At 42.0% G+C, this 17,045-nt stretch overlaps 1 protein-coding gene across 6 annotated transcripts in view; it reads right to left on the reverse strand.

Moving 5' to 3' along the window:
* LOC125452825 (kelch-like protein 29) overlaps nt 1-17,045 on the reverse strand; it is a 371,153-nt gene that overhangs the window by 54,422 nt on the left and 299,686 nt on the right. For all 6 annotated transcript variants that reach the window (XM_059645636.1, XM_048531718.2, XM_048531717.2 and 3 more), the window contains 2 exons: nt 14,958-15,156; nt 5,455-5,637 (listed from right to left, as the gene is read on the reverse strand). In XM_059645636.1, the coding sequence (XP_059501619.1) occupies nt 5,455-5,637; nt 14,958-15,156 (382 nt within the window). The remainder of the gene's footprint in view (nt 1-5,454; nt 5,638-14,957; nt 15,157-17,045) is intronic.

The following is a 17,045-nucleotide window of genomic DNA, read 5'->3' on the forward strand; positions in this document are numbered from 1 at the left end:
AGTTGAAGTCCAACACAATGGTTTTCAAACATTTTCAACTGGATTAGGAATTGTGGACGTCTCCATCCATATTATAATACTATGATTTTATATTCCTGTATGTAAATGTTACTATTGTCTTGTTCAGAGGAGATGCATGCAATTTTTACGAAGGTTTATGACGTAGTAAGCGTTGGCGTGACTGTCAGTCATAAATCCCCTTCTGCTGATAGTTAACTACAGGTTCAGCAACTATTTTGTAGAATACTTTAGCACATAACATTTCCATGCTCTCCCTGGTGCAGGGTTAGACTCAGTGACTCCTACTGAGAATGCCACTGTTTCTGATGTAAAACTCCGATATTAAGTACTTAGTCTTTTGAGGCATTTGCCACACTGGCTGTTTACTGGGCTCTTCACACTCGGATATCATTCACACATTGAGATCTCTTGTCTCCTCTCGCAATGCTCCCAGTTGGACCACTTCTAGAGGTAGTAAGAACTGCAGATGCTGGAGAATCTGAGATAACAAGGTGTAGAGCTGGATGAACACAGCAGGCCAGGCAGCATCAGAGGAGCAGGAAAGCTGACGTTTCAGCCTAGAGCCCTTCTTCAGAAAAATTTGACCTTTTGGAGGTTTATAAAATCACGAGGGATATGGGCAGGGTGAATAGCCAAGCTCTTTTTCCCAGGGTAGGGGAGTCCAAAACTGAGGGGCATAAGTTTAAGAAGAGAGGGGAAAGATTTAAAGGGACCTAAGTGCCAACTTTTTAACACAGATGATGGTGCATGTCAGGAGTGAATTGCCAGAGGAAGTGGTGGAGACTGGTACAATTACAATATTTAAGAGGCATTTGGATGGGTACATGAATCGGATGGGTTTAGAGGGATATGGGCCAAAAGCTGGCAAATGGGACTTGATTAATTTGTGGATGAGTTGGACCAAAGAGTCTGTTTCTGTGCTATACAACTCTATGATTCTAGACCCCAGACCTGCTAGAACAACCTGACTGAAAGACCACCAGGCACTTTCGGCTGTCTGCCAAACAGCAGGTGCTGCACATCTCATTGTGAAAATGCCTGAGGAAGCAGAAAGTAGCCATGTAGGCAGCTCAACTGGACTCCTGGTGAGCAGCTAATTCTAATTCCTAAGGCTGGCCAGGAAGTGTATATCCTGGCAATAATGTGGATCTAGCAAACTCATTAAAGCTCTTTGGGGTACCAGGATATGAAACAATATGGTGACTGGGATGTTCACTACATGCAAGATTTTATTTAAAATGAAACCAATTTCTAAAACAAAAGGTTATAATCACAGGCTGCTGTCAATTAAGAAAATCTGGTTAAAATCTTCACTGTTACTGAGTATTATTTTTAAGACAAAGAAATGTGACTCATCACATTGACATTGATACCCCACAAAGTTAATTTTCAAATCCTTATATTTCTCCAGGATTTGCAGTGTATGTCTTTTGATTTGACACTTCCAGGTAGGACTGTGACGAATTAAATCAAGAAACAGAGCCATTGCCAAATCTAACAGCTGAAATCAATGGAGTCTGTATTAAGGTTACTTCAATACTGGCAGTTAAAATCAGTGAAGGACATGGCAAATATGCCAAAGGATCCTGGCCTGAAGTGATACAGTCTGTAATAACACATCCTGTGCTTAAAAGTTCAGATTGCATATAATCGATTTTTAATTTATTACCGAGTTTGTTTTAGCATGGGATCTATATCTTCTAATAAGGTTCAGAACTGCTCACTGTAGGCAAGTGATGAAAAAATGAATTTAAATGTCAAAATTTAACATCAGCATTAAATATGCTGAATAGTAAATATATCATTAACGTCATTAATGTCACGTTAGGAAACTACAAATCAAAATAACAAGTAAAAGGGGTCTTGTGTGTAGGCTGCAGGTAAAAAAAACCTTTATTATTGGCAAAGTCTATGAATGAATAGAAGTGTGTGTGTGTGGCTGTCTGTGTGTTGTCTCTATGTGTGTGTGTGTCTGTGTGTGTGTTAGAGTGAGTGAACACACTTGTGTGGACAAACAGAAAATGTCAGTAATTTTATGTTCTTGAATGGAAGAAACACTGGCAAAGGAATAGTCCTGAGAACATGTCAATCATTTGACTGTGTTTATGCCAGACTAAGTAAGGATGCAGGTATCTTTCTGGTTAGAACATTAATGCACAAATTGGGGTTTAATAATAATGTGGCAGTAACGTGTACTGCAAATATATGGTAAGGCTAGAGATGGACAAAGAATGCTGCTTAGCTCCACCATGCTTGGATTTCAGATTATTTTCCACCTTCAGTTTCTAAACAGTACTTTTGAATTGATTAAGCTGGGAAGGATTTATTTGGAAAGTATGAACAACTCAACCTGGAAATTGCATTCCCAATATTCTACTTCCTGGTTTACAACCTGAATATGAAATAATAAATTACAGTCTCTTGGCAGTACAGAAGTTGCGATGTGTGTTGCCGAAGCTTTGTCTTGCATTCATCAGGACAAAAGCAAAAATACCAAATTTCAAGTGACCGTAATAATTTTTTACTACAGCAGAAAAGGGTGTTGATTGCCAGTGAGAAAGCACAGGTAACCAAGGATAACTAAATCAAAGCCAACTGGCCAACTAATCAGCATGTTCCTCTATCACTTCCTCCCACCCCCCCCATGGCATCTTCCCATGCAACCGCAGGGGGCGGCACGGTGGCTCAGTGGTTAGCACTGCAGCCTCAGAGCGCCAGGGACCCAGGTTCAATTCCAGCCTCGGGCAACTGTCTGTGTGGAGTTTGCACATTCTCCCCATGTCTGTGTGGGTTTCCTCCGGATGCTCCGGTTTCCTCCCACAGTCCAAAGATGTGCAGGCTAGGTGGATTGGCCACGTTAAGTTGTCCATAGTGTTCAGGGGTGTGTGGGTTATAGGGGGATGGGTCTGGGTGGGATCCTTCAAGGGGCGGTGTGACTTGTTGGGCCGAAGGCCCTGTTTCCACACTGTAGGGAATCTAATCAAATCTAATTGAAAGTGATTGCTCATTCACCTCCTTCTTCCTCACTGCCCAAAGCTCAGAACACACCTTCCAGGTGAAGGGAGTGCTTTACTTGTACTTCTTTCAATCTAGTGTATTGTATTCACTGTTCACAACGTAGTCTCCTTTACAGTCGTAAGACCAGATGTGGACTGGGTGACCACTTTGCAGAAAAACTCCCCCAGGTACACATCCAGCACACTAGTATATATAATTGAGGTGGTTTGAAATTTGGCATTGTTACACTTGTCCTGATGAATGTAAAGCTAAAGGTTTCAGCTGTGTGTTTTTCTTTTCAGCAATAAGATTTGCAGGGTGGCTCACTGGTTAACACTGCTGCCTGACAGCACCATGAACTGAATTCGATTTCACCCCTGGGTGACTGTCTGTGTGGAGTTTACACATTCTCCCTGTGACTGCATGGGTTTCTGCAGGGTGTCCTGTGTTTCTTCCCACAATTCAAAGATGTGCCGGTTAGGTGGATTGGCCGTGTGGAAATTACCCCAGTGTCCAGGGATGTGTAGGTTAGATGCATCAGTCATCAGACGTGCAGGGTTACAACAATAGGGAAGGGAGGTTGGGATGGTCTTCAGGGGGTTGGTGTGGACTCATTGGGCCAAATGGCCTGTTTCCATGCAATAAGGATTCTATGAAAATGAACACTCATGTAGTCCTTTTCATGAGCACAGCATGATCCAAGGTACTGCACAGCTGAGTAATTACCTCTTGAAATCTACTTGATAATATACACATAAATACAACAAATAATTTGTGGTCACTGCAATCCAATAAACAATAAAGCGTGGTTTTAAAAGATAACTTTTTTATTGTCATTTATAAACTGACTCAAGATATGGTACTGCTCGAATCAAACGCTCTACAGTTTTGCAGAAAAAAATTAATCAAAAGGGGAGATGTGTGTCTATCATGGTCTCATGTGTGATCTTCGTCATATAAGGAAGGGGCATATAGCAGCAGCCTTTGGCATCTGTAAGGTAACTGCGGACAGGACCGTTCATCCACATGGATGGGGATATACACTGTGGAGTGATTGCCAGGAGGATGTGTGTTCAAAACTAAGGAGAATTAAAGGCAATACTGTTTGTGTTTATTGATTGAAATGAAAGACAATAGTTTGAACATTATTTTTGCTACACTAAATAGATAAAAGAATACTGATTTGTACTAAGTTGAGAGCAACCTGAAGATGTATAGAGTCATGTAACATGGAAACAGATCTTTTGGTCCAACCAGTCTATGCCGACCATAATCCCAAACTAAACTAGTCCCATCTGTCCGTGCACGGCCCATATCCCTCAAATTATTTCTTCTAGATGCACTTATCTAAATGTCTTTTAAATGTTGTTTCTGTATCCACATCCACCACTTCCTCTGGAGGTTTATTCCAAACATGAGCCACTCTCTGTGTAAAGAATAAACGGCCCTGAAAAGGCCTCACCAACGTCCTGTACAACCTCAACGTAACATTTCAACTTCTATACTCAAAGGTCTGAGCAATGAAGGCAAACATTTAATTGTCTAATGTCACTGCCCAAGGTACCACATTTACTCTAACCAAATAAAACAGTCAAGCATTCTACAAAAATGGGCTCTTATCGAATGCAGAAAGAGGGCACACAGAGAGAAAATTTTTGGGCAGTAATTTTTCCGAAAGGCAATCATCCATGGTGCCTCCCTATTTGCAACAGAATGTTCTGGGCATGGAAAAATCTTATCTGTACACCAGCTGGAACACTACTAAACATCACAGATCCTCAAAGGGCTGAACAAGACAACAGCACTTGGATGGGTTAATGTTTGACTTGTGAATTAGAAGCTAAGAAGGAAGTTGTGGGTCCACCTGCCTGCAGCTGAAACATCCAGTGTGTTGTTCCTCGTTCAACATGCAACTACTTCTGCTGATTAGCTTTATTGTAGAAACTTATAGCACATTGGTAGCCATTTGACCCACCAAACCTTTGTCAGCAATTTTAAAGAGCTATCCAATTACTTCCACTTCCCTGCTCTTTACACATAGGCTTCCATTTAAAAAAAAACAAACAGGAAAATCTTTAGGTTGAATGAACTTCAGAAGAAGATGCAATTTTCACAGTTTAACCACAGTCTATTGCACTGACATTTTGGCATTGATTTTCCTTTTCTCCCCCCAGGCAACTTAAAAAATTACTTAACCATTTAAAGTTAGGTTTATGTGAACTCCTGTTGTAAGAAGTCCCAAAAGTTCAGTCTTGTGCTATTCCTTACTTAGAAGTCAAACTTGAAGGCTCATGAGATGAATTGTATTGTCCGAGATCTATTGTTTTGTCTGAAAGCTTGTGGAATATCGATTCTACATGGACAAAGATATCCATACAAGACAAATACATGAATTAGGAACACAAATAGGATATCAGGCATTAAACAAAAATTTACCGGACAAATAGATGTTGTCGCCTGCACTGACAACACTGAAAAATTCCCTGTCATAGAACGGTAGACTGGCTAATGGGTACCATTTGTTGTTCTGGGGGTTAAAGCAGCTGACGGCTGTGAGATCACGTTGGCTCATTCCGATCATTTGGCGACCACCAACCAGGACAATCACTTCAGCCACACCTTAAAAACAAAATACAATTACAAAAATAAGATGGATTCAAAACAAAGTAATCTTGCTCGAATATCGAGAATTCCTTTAGTTCACAATTACATTGTGAATCAACAGTTCAATATTTCCAGGCAGTTTAAAAAAAAAGGTTTTTTTTTAGTTATCAATACAATGTCACTAAGATAGTTATGCTTTGGCATTGTTTATTTAAGTTAAGGCAAGGTGGAACATTGATTTGGATCATGAGACCTGTTCCAAACGCAGCCTGGCCGTAAGTCTTGTTGGTTATGCAGTCAAGGGGCTTCAAATTGACTTAGTCAGAGAAAGTGCTGGACACCTACAGTCAATTACAGAAGTGATTGGACAGATGGCTAGATTCCAAGTCTCACAGGGAGGTGCTATGAATATCAGACTTTATAGATGAGTCTACTTTTAAACTGCTTGTTTGATTCCATGACAGAATGGAGTTGGGGGTCTAGAAAATAACTAAGTAGCCTTCCTATCTGGATGCAACCCTGTGTGATTCATCTTACCATGGAGAGGTGTTTTGGAGAAGGAAAATCAATCAGAAACCATTGTGATATTTGGTTACACTCTTCTAGCTGAATCGCTGAATAACTCTATAAGAATCCGAGAGACAGCAGGAATTCAGAGGCAGCCAGGCATATGCTAGACCAGAGAGCACTCTGACTCTGTTGGTCACCATGCAAAGTGCCAGTAGGAACTTACACGGAGTTTGTGGAGCTGAAGTTCTGGAAGAATTAGAGAAGGTTAGAACATTTGCCAAGCTTGGGTTAGGAAGAGACATCTCCCTATAATGCAAGTAAGCACATAATGTGAGCCTTTTAATGCAAAAATGTTCCAGGATCAAAAGTTACCTGGTTGGGAAAGGAAAGAGGATTTAAGCCATGGGGAGCTGAGAGTAACTTCGAGCTGGGTTCTGGAGAATGAAGTGCTTACTTAGTGTATATGGAAGCATAACAAGTAGAAGGGGCAGCCCGGGGGCTCAATGGTTAGCACTACAGCCTCACAGCACCACAGGCCCAGGTTCGATTCCACCCTCTGGTGACTGTCTGTGTGGAGTTTGCATATTCTCCCCATGTCTGCGTGGGTTAAGATGTGCAGGCTAGGTGGATTGGCTGTGCTAAATTGCCCATAGTGTTCAGGCGTGTGTAGATTAGATGGGTTATAGGGATAGTCTGGGTGAGATGCTCTGAGGGTCAGAATGGACTCGTTGGGCTGACACACCTGTTTCCACACTGTAGGGATTTTAAGTTATTTTTAGGAGCAAATTGCTGCGGATGCTGGAATCTGCGCTGAAAACCAAAAACGCTGCAGGAGATCACTGCAGGTCAGACAGCATCCATGGTGGGGAGGGTGGTGGGCAAGCTAATGTTTCGAGTCTAGATGACTCTTCATCAGGGATAAAGGAGTTTTAGTTGTGTTAAAAACTAAGTGGACAATTTCTGGACGGTAACTTAAACTATAAGCTGCCTCCTGGACAAAGTTGCTTTTGTTTGTTTGTCAGAGAAAAATTCTTGAAATATTATTTGATCCTTTCAAATACCTTTATAAAGTTTACTGGTGTCTAAGTGGATCGTAACAGTTTTCTGATCAGCAAAGCCTGTGTATAAACGCTCATATCTGTGTACTTTATTTAAATAGGTGCTAAGCCAGTTCAATTAAATGATTTAATATTTGTTTAAAGTTGGGAGAGGAACACAACACAGATACTTACACCTGAGAGTCACCAACTGGGGAAAAGAGCCCTCTATATCTCTTACCACATAGCATCATTTGGAGGATTTTGGAATGGTAGGCCTTAAAGCTTTTATAACTTAATTGATGACAAACTGCTAATGACAGCAATTTATACAAAGGAATTAAACCTCTGCGGTGACTTAACACTTCTCATTACACTTCTCGTTTCACCAGTAAGGATACAATTTTTCCATTATTTCTTATTCCTCTGAACACAGAATCTTACTTTACGCTCAATTTAGCCTAAGTTTCAATTTGTTACTGTGAAATTAAATGTAGTCCCCACAGACTATCGTTCTCCAATTCCACACAAACCTGACTAATCTTTGTCCTTCCCCTTCTCCTTAAATAGGCATCAACAGAAACTGGTTTCGTGATATACCAAGTGACTGTTCTTAAATACGACTATTGACCATGGTACTGAGGGCCTTGTACTCCAACTCACTTTCATTGAACTGAAGACTTTGCATAGTTCTTCTCTATCCCAGGGACACTGAATACAGCTGCAATAACATTTCCTTGTGAGAATCAGGTCAGTGTTGACTGGGAATCAAACCTAGGATCTTCCATTCCACTCCGTTGGCTAAGCTGTACTGCACATTTCTTCAAATCAACTTTGAACTCTTATCAGAGTTTAAAAACATCTTATTCCTTTCTGTCATTTTGTTCCTTTTTAAACAGTGAAACTGCACCCTTTACAGAGAATGTGAAAGTCAAACTCAGGTCATTTTACAGTTGTGATCTGCAGGAAAACAATTGCTATGATGATGGCGGAGGGATTGTTAAGTGAAAATGGACTTCTATTTTGAGGGGGATGTAAACAGAAATTGAAGAGCAGTCACAGTAATTTGCTATTTAAGTGACCAGGGACAAGGTGTGACTGTAAGTGTGGCAGGTATGGGGATTCAGAGTTCAGGAGTGCAGGAGCCTCAGCCCTTGACCTTGGCCAACAGGTATGAGATTCTTGCTCCCTGTACGGATGAGGAAAAGGACTGTGGACAGGATGAGCCAGCTGACATTGGCACCGTGGTGCAGAAGGTCATTCAAGAGGGGGGAGCAAAAAGACAGGTAGTTGTTATAGGGGATTCTATAATTAGGGAGACAGATTGTATCCTAAGCAAGCCGGATCAGGAATCCCGCATGGTGTGTTGCCTGCCTGGTGCCAGGGTACAGGACATCTCCGACCGGGTTGAAAGGATATTGGAGCGGGAGGGGGAGGATCCAGTTGTTGTGGTCCATGTTGGGACTAACAACATCGGCAAAGCTAGGGGAGAGGACCTGAACAGGGATTATCAAGCACTAGGCAGGAAATTGAAGTACAGGTCCTCAAGGGTCATAATCTCCGGATTACTGCCCGAGCCACGTGCTAATTGGCACAGGGAAAAGAAAGTTAGGGAAGTAAACACGTGGCTAAGGGATTGATGTGGGAAAGAGGGATTCCATTTCACGGGGCATTGGCATCAGTTTTGGAACCGGGGGGGGATCTGTACCGATGGGACGGTCTCCACCTGAACCGATCTGGAACCAGTGTTCGAGCGAAAAGGTTAAATAGGGTGGTCAGTAGGACTTTAAACTTCTGAGTCGGGGAAGGGAAAGTGAAAGTGACAGGGAGTATGGAGTTAAATGGAAAGATAACGATCAGGATAGTATGTGTACAGGTGGATTTAAGCTTGAGGCAGACTAGGAATACAGCAAAAAGGAAGGATAGTTTAAGACATCTTGGGATTTCCAACCTCTCTAATAATGATAAGAAAGTTAGCATTAAGACACTTTATCTAAATGCTCGTAGTATTCGCAACAAAGTGGATGAAATAACAGCACAAATCCTCTCGAATGATTATGATGTGGTAGGCATCACAGAGACATGATTGCAGGGAGCACAGGACTGGCAGTTAAACATCCAAAGATTCATAACATATCGAAAAGACAGGGAGGTGGGCAGAGGGGGCGGGATTGCCTTGTTAGTTAAGAATGGCATTAAATCTATGGCACTAAATGACATAGGGTCATAGGATGTGGAGTCTGTGTGGGCGGAATAGAAGAACCACAAATGCAAAAAAACTACAATGGGAGTTATGTACAGACCTCCTAACAATGATCAGGACCAGGGGCGCAAGATGTACCGAGAAATAAATAGGGCATGTCAGAAAGGCAAGGCCACGGTGATCATGGGGGACTTCAATATGCAGGTGGACGGGGTGAATAATGTTGCTGGTGGAGCCAAAGAAAGAGAATTCATGGAATGTTTGCAGGATGGCTTTTTGGAACAGCTTGTGATGGAGCCCACAAGGGAGCAGGCTATTCTGGACTTAGTGCGATGTAATGAGCCAGACTTTATAAAAGGCCTTAAAGTAAGGGAACACTTAGGAGGCAGCGATCATAATATAGTAGAGTTCAGTCTGCAGTTTGAAAGAGAGCGGGCAAAATCGGATGTAATGGTGTTACAGTTAAATAAAGGTAATTACAGGGGCATGAGAGAGGAATTGACGAAAATCGACTGGAAGCAGAGCCTAGCGGGGAAGACAGTAGAGCAACAATGGCAGGAGTTTATGGGTGTAATAGAAGACACAGTACAGAGGTTCATCCCAAAGAAAAGAAAGATTATCCGGGGTGGGATGAGACAGCCATGGCTGACAAAGGAAGTCAGGAAATATATCAAAGAAAAAGAGACAGCCTATAAAGTGGCCAAGAGCACTGGGAAATCAGAAGATTGGGAAGGCTACAAAAACAAACAGAGGATAACAAAGAGAGCAACAAGGAATGAGAGGATCAAATATGAAGGTAGGCTAGCCAGTAATATTAGAAATGATAGTAAAAGCTTCTTTCAATCCATAAGAAACAAATGAGAGACAAAAGTAGACAATGGGCCACTCTGAATTGATGCCTGAAGGCTAGTGATGGGAGATAAGGAAATAGCTGAAGAACTTAATAAGTACTTTGCGTCAGTCTTCACAGTGGAAGACATGAGTAGTATGCCAACAATTAGGGAGAGTCAGGGGGCAGAGTTGAGTATGGTAGGCATTACAAAAGAGAAAGTGCTAAAAAAGCTAAAGGGTCTAAAAATTGATAAATCTCCTGGCCCCGATGGGCTACATCCTAGAGTTCTGAGGGAGGTGGCTGAGGAAATAGCGGAGGCTTTGGTCGTGATCTTTCAAAAGTCACTGGAGTCAGGGCAAGTCCCAGATGACTGGAAAATTGCTGTTGTAACCCCCTTGTTTAAGAAAGGATCAAGGCAAAAGATGGAAAATTATAGGCCGATTAGCCTAACCTCAGTAGTTGGTAAAATTCTAGAATCCATTTTCAAGGATGAGATTTCTAAATTCCTGGAAGTGCAGGGTCAGATTAGAACAAGTCAGCATGGATTTAGTAAGGGGAGGTCGTGCCTGAGAAACCTGTTAGAATTCTTTGAAGAGGTAACAAGTATGTTAGACCAGGGAAACCCTGATGTTATCTATCTAGACTTCCAAAAGGCCTTTGATACAATGCCTCACGGGAGGCTGCTGAGCAAGGTGAGGGCCCATGGTGTTCGAGGTGAGCTACTGGCTTGGATTGAGGATTGGCTGTCTGACAGAAGGCAGAGAGTTGGGATAAAAGGCTCTTTTTCAGAATGGGAATGTATCCTACAGGGTTCAGTGTTGGGGCCGCAGCTGTTCACCTGATACATTAATGATCTGGATAAAGGGACTGGGGGCATTCTGGCGAAGTTTGCCGATGATACGAAGATAGGTGGACAGGCAGGTAGTACTGAGGAGGTGGGGAAGCTGCAGAAAGATTTAGACAGTTTAGGAAAGTGGTCCAGGAAATGGCTGATGAAATTCAATGTGAGGAAATGTGAGGTTTTGCACTTTGGTAAAAAGAATACAGGCATGGACTATTTTCGAAACGGTGGGAAAATTCACAAATCAGAAGTGCAAAGGGATCTGGGAGTGTTGGTCCAGGATTCTCTAAAGGTTAACTTGCAGGTAGAGTCCGTAATTAAGAAAGCGAATGTAATGTTGTCGTTTATCTCAAGAGGGTTGGAATATAAAAGCAGTGATGTGCTTCTGAGGCTTTATAAGGCTCTAGTCAGGCCCCATTTAGAATACCGTGTCCAATTTTGGGCCCCCCACCTCAGGAAGGACATATTAGCCCTGGAGCGTGTCCAGCAGAGATTCACACGGATGATCCCTGGAATGGTAGTTTTAACGTATGATGAATGGCTAAGGATCCTGGGATTGTACTCATTAGAGTTTAGAAGGTTGAGGGGAGATCTGATAGAAACTTACAAGATAATGTATGGTTTAGAAGGGGTGGACACTAGGAAGTTGTTTCCGTTAGGTGGGGAGACTAGGACCCGTGGGCACAGCCTTAAAATTGGGGGGGTAAATTTAAAACTGAAATGAGACGACATTTCTTCAGCCAGAGTGTGGTGGGCTTGTGGAATTCATTGCCGCAGAGTGCAGTGGAAGCCAGGACGTTGGATGCCTTCAAGGCAGAGATCGACAAATTCTTGATCTCAAAAGGAATCAAGGGCTACGGGGAGAGTGCAGGGAAGTGGTGTTGAAATGCCCATCGGCCATGATTTAAATGGCGGAGTGGACTTGATGGGCAGAATTTGGCCTTACTTCCACTCCTATATCTTATGGTCTAAGTTGGTACAAAAATAGTTGTGCTACAGCACTCCTGACAGAACAGAAAAAAGGAACAAGGTGAATTTCCCTTAATATCTTAGCAGTGGTTAACCGAGAGAGTCACATCAGGCACTCAACTAATTGATCTAAGTCAGTTTGACTTTAAGGATGTTGTTGAGGCCTCTACTGGAGTGCTGTGACCAGTTCTGGTCACCCAGTTACAAGAAGGATATTGCTAAGCTAGAGAGTGTCCAGAAGACGTTTACCAGGATGTTGCCAGTTTTGGAAGGTTTGAGTTAAAAAGGCTGGATAAACTGGAACATTTTTTCACTGGAGTGTAGGAGGTTGAGAGATGACCCTACAGGGATTTATAAAATCATGAGGGGGACAGGGTTAATGGTACTTGCCTTTGCCCTAGAATGGGGGATTTCAGGACTAGGGAGCTCATTTTTAAGGTGCAAAGAGAGATTTAAAAACCACATGAGGTATAAATTTTTACACAGAGGCTGGTTCACGTGTAGAATGAACTTCCTGAGGAAGTGGTGAATGTGGGCATACTTACAATGTTTAAAAGACACATAGATAAGTATATGAATAGGAAACGTTTGGTGGAAAATGGGCCAGGAGCAGGCAGGTGGGACTGGTTTAGTTTGGGATTATTCAGCGTGAACTGATTAAACTAAAGTGACTGCTTCCATGCTGTATAACTCTAAGACTATGACTCTACAACTAGGTTTAACCATCTCTATGCTGATGAGATTGAGGCAGGGGGATCTAACTCTTACGTCGTTCATACAGATGTTGTAATTTGTAGCATTTCCTCTGCCCGTCACTGAAGTTACAATAATTTACAAAAGATTTGGAAGCAAAACCAACAAATTTAGACACCTGTCAATTCAAGTCTTTTCTCAGGACTTTCCAGATGGGTCCCAATCAACAATGTCAGTGACCTGAGAGTAGATTTCATGTGGATTGGGTATGGTTTGTAACACAGTTAGGGTTAACCTCATCGCAGATGAAAAAGCTTTACAAAAGAGAGTAGGAAGGAGACACAATGTGGCATTATGGTAAGAAGAAAAACTAAACATATGCTTGCTTTCTAAGAAGTTACATGTTTTATTGCACGAGTCAATTGTAACTCAGAACAGGTTTCCATTGAGAAACATCTAGAGTAAAGGTCACCGGACCCGAAACATTAACTCTGTCTTTTTCTTCACAGATGCTGCCAGACCTGCTGAGCTTTTCCAGCAACTTTGTCTTTTGTTCTACAGTAAGTTAATTTGCCTTCTCATAGAGACACCACAAAACTGTGCAGCTTTTAGCTGCTGGTCCTCATCTAAACGTCAGTGGACATGTTCAACATGGAGCTGCTGGCAGGGAGGATCAGGTGGCCCTTGGGTTGCTGGTGGTTTCTGGGCAGGGACAGTGTTTCAGGAGGATCTCAAAGTGGTTTGGTGGATGGAGACATGGGGAGAGGGAGAGGGTAGAGTAGTGGGGAAAGCATCCTGGAAGAGCAGAAGGTGCAACTCGCCTTGGGCAAGTTTTTGATGCACTCGGAGGCTTCCTTTATTCCACACACAGCTGTTAACCTTCTTCATTATGCTGCTTCAGCGCTGGCCAAAATGCTATTGGGTCTGTTATTAATCCAAAAGCAACATGATTTCCATTTATTCTTGAGGTCTGTCTTTACGTTAGACTAACATCTTATTTGCTCACTGGTTAACATCAGAGATACCGTGAAAGGACTGAGCTCAAAGTAACTGAGGAACTGCTTATTTCAGCGGTTCACTGTCCACTTATAAATAAGTACTTCACTTACTTATTTCGGTAAAGTCCCAAGCTCCCCCACTAAATTCCACCAACCTCAGGGAAGAAATTTCAAAGACTGCCTCCTATTTTGATGAATGGACAGAATTCCTCATCAGCGAGATTGAACTGACTTTCTGTTGCGACAATGCCTGCCTTTAAGAGGTGCATTTTGTCCTGGTTTCTTTTAAGCCAGAGGTTGAATGAGAGCTGATTGTTGTAACACAAACAGCTTGAGAGGCCTTGGCATTTTGTAAAAAGTTGGAATAATAGAAGCAGCCTGGATGGGTGTGACCAGCTCTCACAGACCAGGATTTCTAGGGTTTTTTTTAGCTTTTATATTTGGCAGATGCTGCTGGGGTCCCAAAGAAGTGGAAGCTATTTTTCTGTCTCTTGATTACAGCCAAAAGTTGGGGAGTCTCTTCCTAGTTGCTAGAGTGCATGTGAGGCAAAATCTGTTTTCTGAAATTTGCCTTTTTTTTCGCCCAAGGATGTGTTTATGGATGTTACTACACTGGAACAATTAAGTAATAATAGTTAATGTGTTTATTATTGTTATGGGGGGGGGAGGGGATCGGGTCTGGTCCATAACACTGTTGATAGCTGCACAGTACTTAGCTCTAGGTCACAATGTGCTGTCTTAAAAAAAAAATTTCGAATATCAGATGCCAGTTATAGTTCAGCCTCCAACACCACTTATCTCACCTGTGTAATACACTCAAACTGTTGCAAAAAGTCTGATGTGTATGCTTTCCTTAAAAAAAAGCTCACTTGTTAAATGATGTTTAGTTGAAGCTGTATGCAGTTTTGTGTTTGCTAACCGGAATGAAAACGGACTGTGGAACTTCAGGGTCATACTCATGGAATTTGTTGACTTTAACCTATCCTGGATATAAAAGGGGGTGGAAAGATCCTGTCAGTTACTTGTTTGTCAATAGGCAATCTCTGAGAAGTCCAGTAAGTATAATACTGAGAACTGGGTCGGACTGAAAACATAAGTTTCTACAGATGAGCAAAAGGAAACATTCTAATGTGCTCCCAATTATCTGTCATTCTAAAGGTTATCCTTTGAACCTCGTACAACCTTGGCCACAATAAAACACTTCTGCATGTTCTGAATGCCCAGCCGAAATCCTCGTTGGCTAAAGTCCTACCTGCAGATAACCTTGGCCGTGTCCGAGGAGTCTGCATTTCCTGTCGAGCATGCGGCAGCATGTGATAGCGTTTTGCTTCATTTACCAAGTCTCGGCAAGCCTCTGAAGACTTGATCAATTCCTCATTGTCAACCACATTTAACAGATAGCTTGGATGAATAAAAGGCAAACGGACCACAGCCAGCAGCTCAGACAAGTGCTGAAAAGAAAATGCATTCTGTTGTCAAGCAGAAATCAGTGAAGGAAATAAAAGTCTACAACCACAAGTCTGATACTGTGGGGAAGCTATACATTGGGAAGGAGATTAACCCCACGTTTATATAGATTTAAAATACCAGCCAGTTTTAATTATATTATTTGTGTGAAAACAGTGAGTTATACTCAACTGAACATATACAAACACAAGGCCTCAGACAAATGATGAAGCATACGTTCTGTGGACTTGTGTCTCTCACCATATTAAATGACTGACCCTTTACAGGAACATAATCAAAGGATCCTTCCACCTCAGTTATTCCTGCATCCACCCTCTTCCATCGGGCAGAAGATACAAACGTTTGAAAACATGTACCAACAGGTTTAAGAACAGCTTCTTCCCCGCAGTTATCAAACTTATGAATCGACCTCTCATATCAATTTGATCTTTCTCTGTAACTGTATGTCTATATTCTGCATTCTGTTCTATTACCCTGAAATACTTATGTCAGGTATGACTTGTCTGGTGAGCAGAGAAAACAATACTTTTCACTGTCTCGCTGTATAATTGATAATAATAAATTAAATCAAAAAGGGCATTAAGACAGCAGGTCAATGCAGAGTACTTAAAGCATGGATTTCCAATGTCATCTCAAACTGGGAAAACTACAGAAGTAAGAAAAGTGTTGATGATCTGTATATCAAAGCCAGAAGATTTCCTGGCCAATCTGTTCAACTACAGTGATGTTAAATACATCCATTGAATTGTGGTCAAAGATTTCTCATTGCTATTGCAGTTGGTGCAGATTCACTGGGATACAAAGTGTTAAGTTATATTGGAATATCGCACAGACTAGGCTTGTATTGAACTGAGTATAGAGGAAAAAGAAATTATGTTATTCAGGCATTTAATATAATTAAATGATGTAATATGATAGGGAGAAACGACCTTCTCTGTTGGGGGAGTCCAAGGCAAGAGGCACAACCTTAAACTAACAATTCAGGAACCAACTCTTCACACAGAGGGCAGTGGAAATCTAGTCTCTCTTCCCAAAAAAAGATATGGAGGAAAGATTGACCGGAATTGATGGATTGTTAGGTATGGGTATTAAGGGTTACAAATCAAGACAGGTAGTTGGATCAAGGCCTTCGCCACAGCTCCTAGTGTAAAGGTTAAGGGTGACCCTTCCACCAGTCAAGCCAGTTCATCCCAGAGCTATTTAACGTCTATTAATTTGGCTGTGAGCTTGGTCAAGGCACAACCTCTCCCCTTGTTGGTGGGCAAGTCCTGTCTTCGAAAGCCGCTATCAAGGAGCCTAAAAGGAGGCATTTCGATTCACCAGCTGATCAGCCTGGACATTTGGCACTGCCCCTTAGCCTGCTCCCAATACAATCTGAGCACAGCAGGAGGTCTGTAAGTGGTGCTCCCCCACTTCTGCTACAGGAATGCCATAACAAGGCTTGCAATCATTTCAAGCGCAACTCTAGAGGTGCTTTCCTGCAACTCCCGTGCAGCACAGACACTTCGTAAAAAGAGGGACTGGAGGTATCAGGACTATTTCAGAAAAGGTTTAAATGGAGGTTTATGAATTTCGAGTACTTCGAATGGGAAAACACTGCTTTATTTGGCTAAGGGGAGGGGTGTTGGGGTCAATGAAACAGAAAGCTGAATTTAGAAAATAGGTCAAATGCATTTCAACATTGATATTGCAGGAGCATGAAGCACTTTATCAGCAGTGGAGGTTGAGGTAGAGTACATGATTTTTTTAAAAACATCAGACAAATATTTTAAGGAGAGGAAGGTAACAATTTATGAAGTGAAAATGGTATATGGGCTGGTATGGTATGGGCTGAATAGCGTTTCATAACATCTATAGTTCTCTGACCCAGTAA

The sequence above is a fragment of the Stegostoma tigrinum genome, chromosome 4 (genome assembly GCF_030684315.1).
Source record: "Stegostoma tigrinum isolate sSteTig4 chromosome 4, sSteTig4.hap1, whole genome shotgun sequence".
NCBI classification, from domain to species: domain Eukaryota; kingdom Metazoa; phylum Chordata; class Chondrichthyes; order Orectolobiformes; family Stegostomatidae; genus Stegostoma; species Stegostoma tigrinum.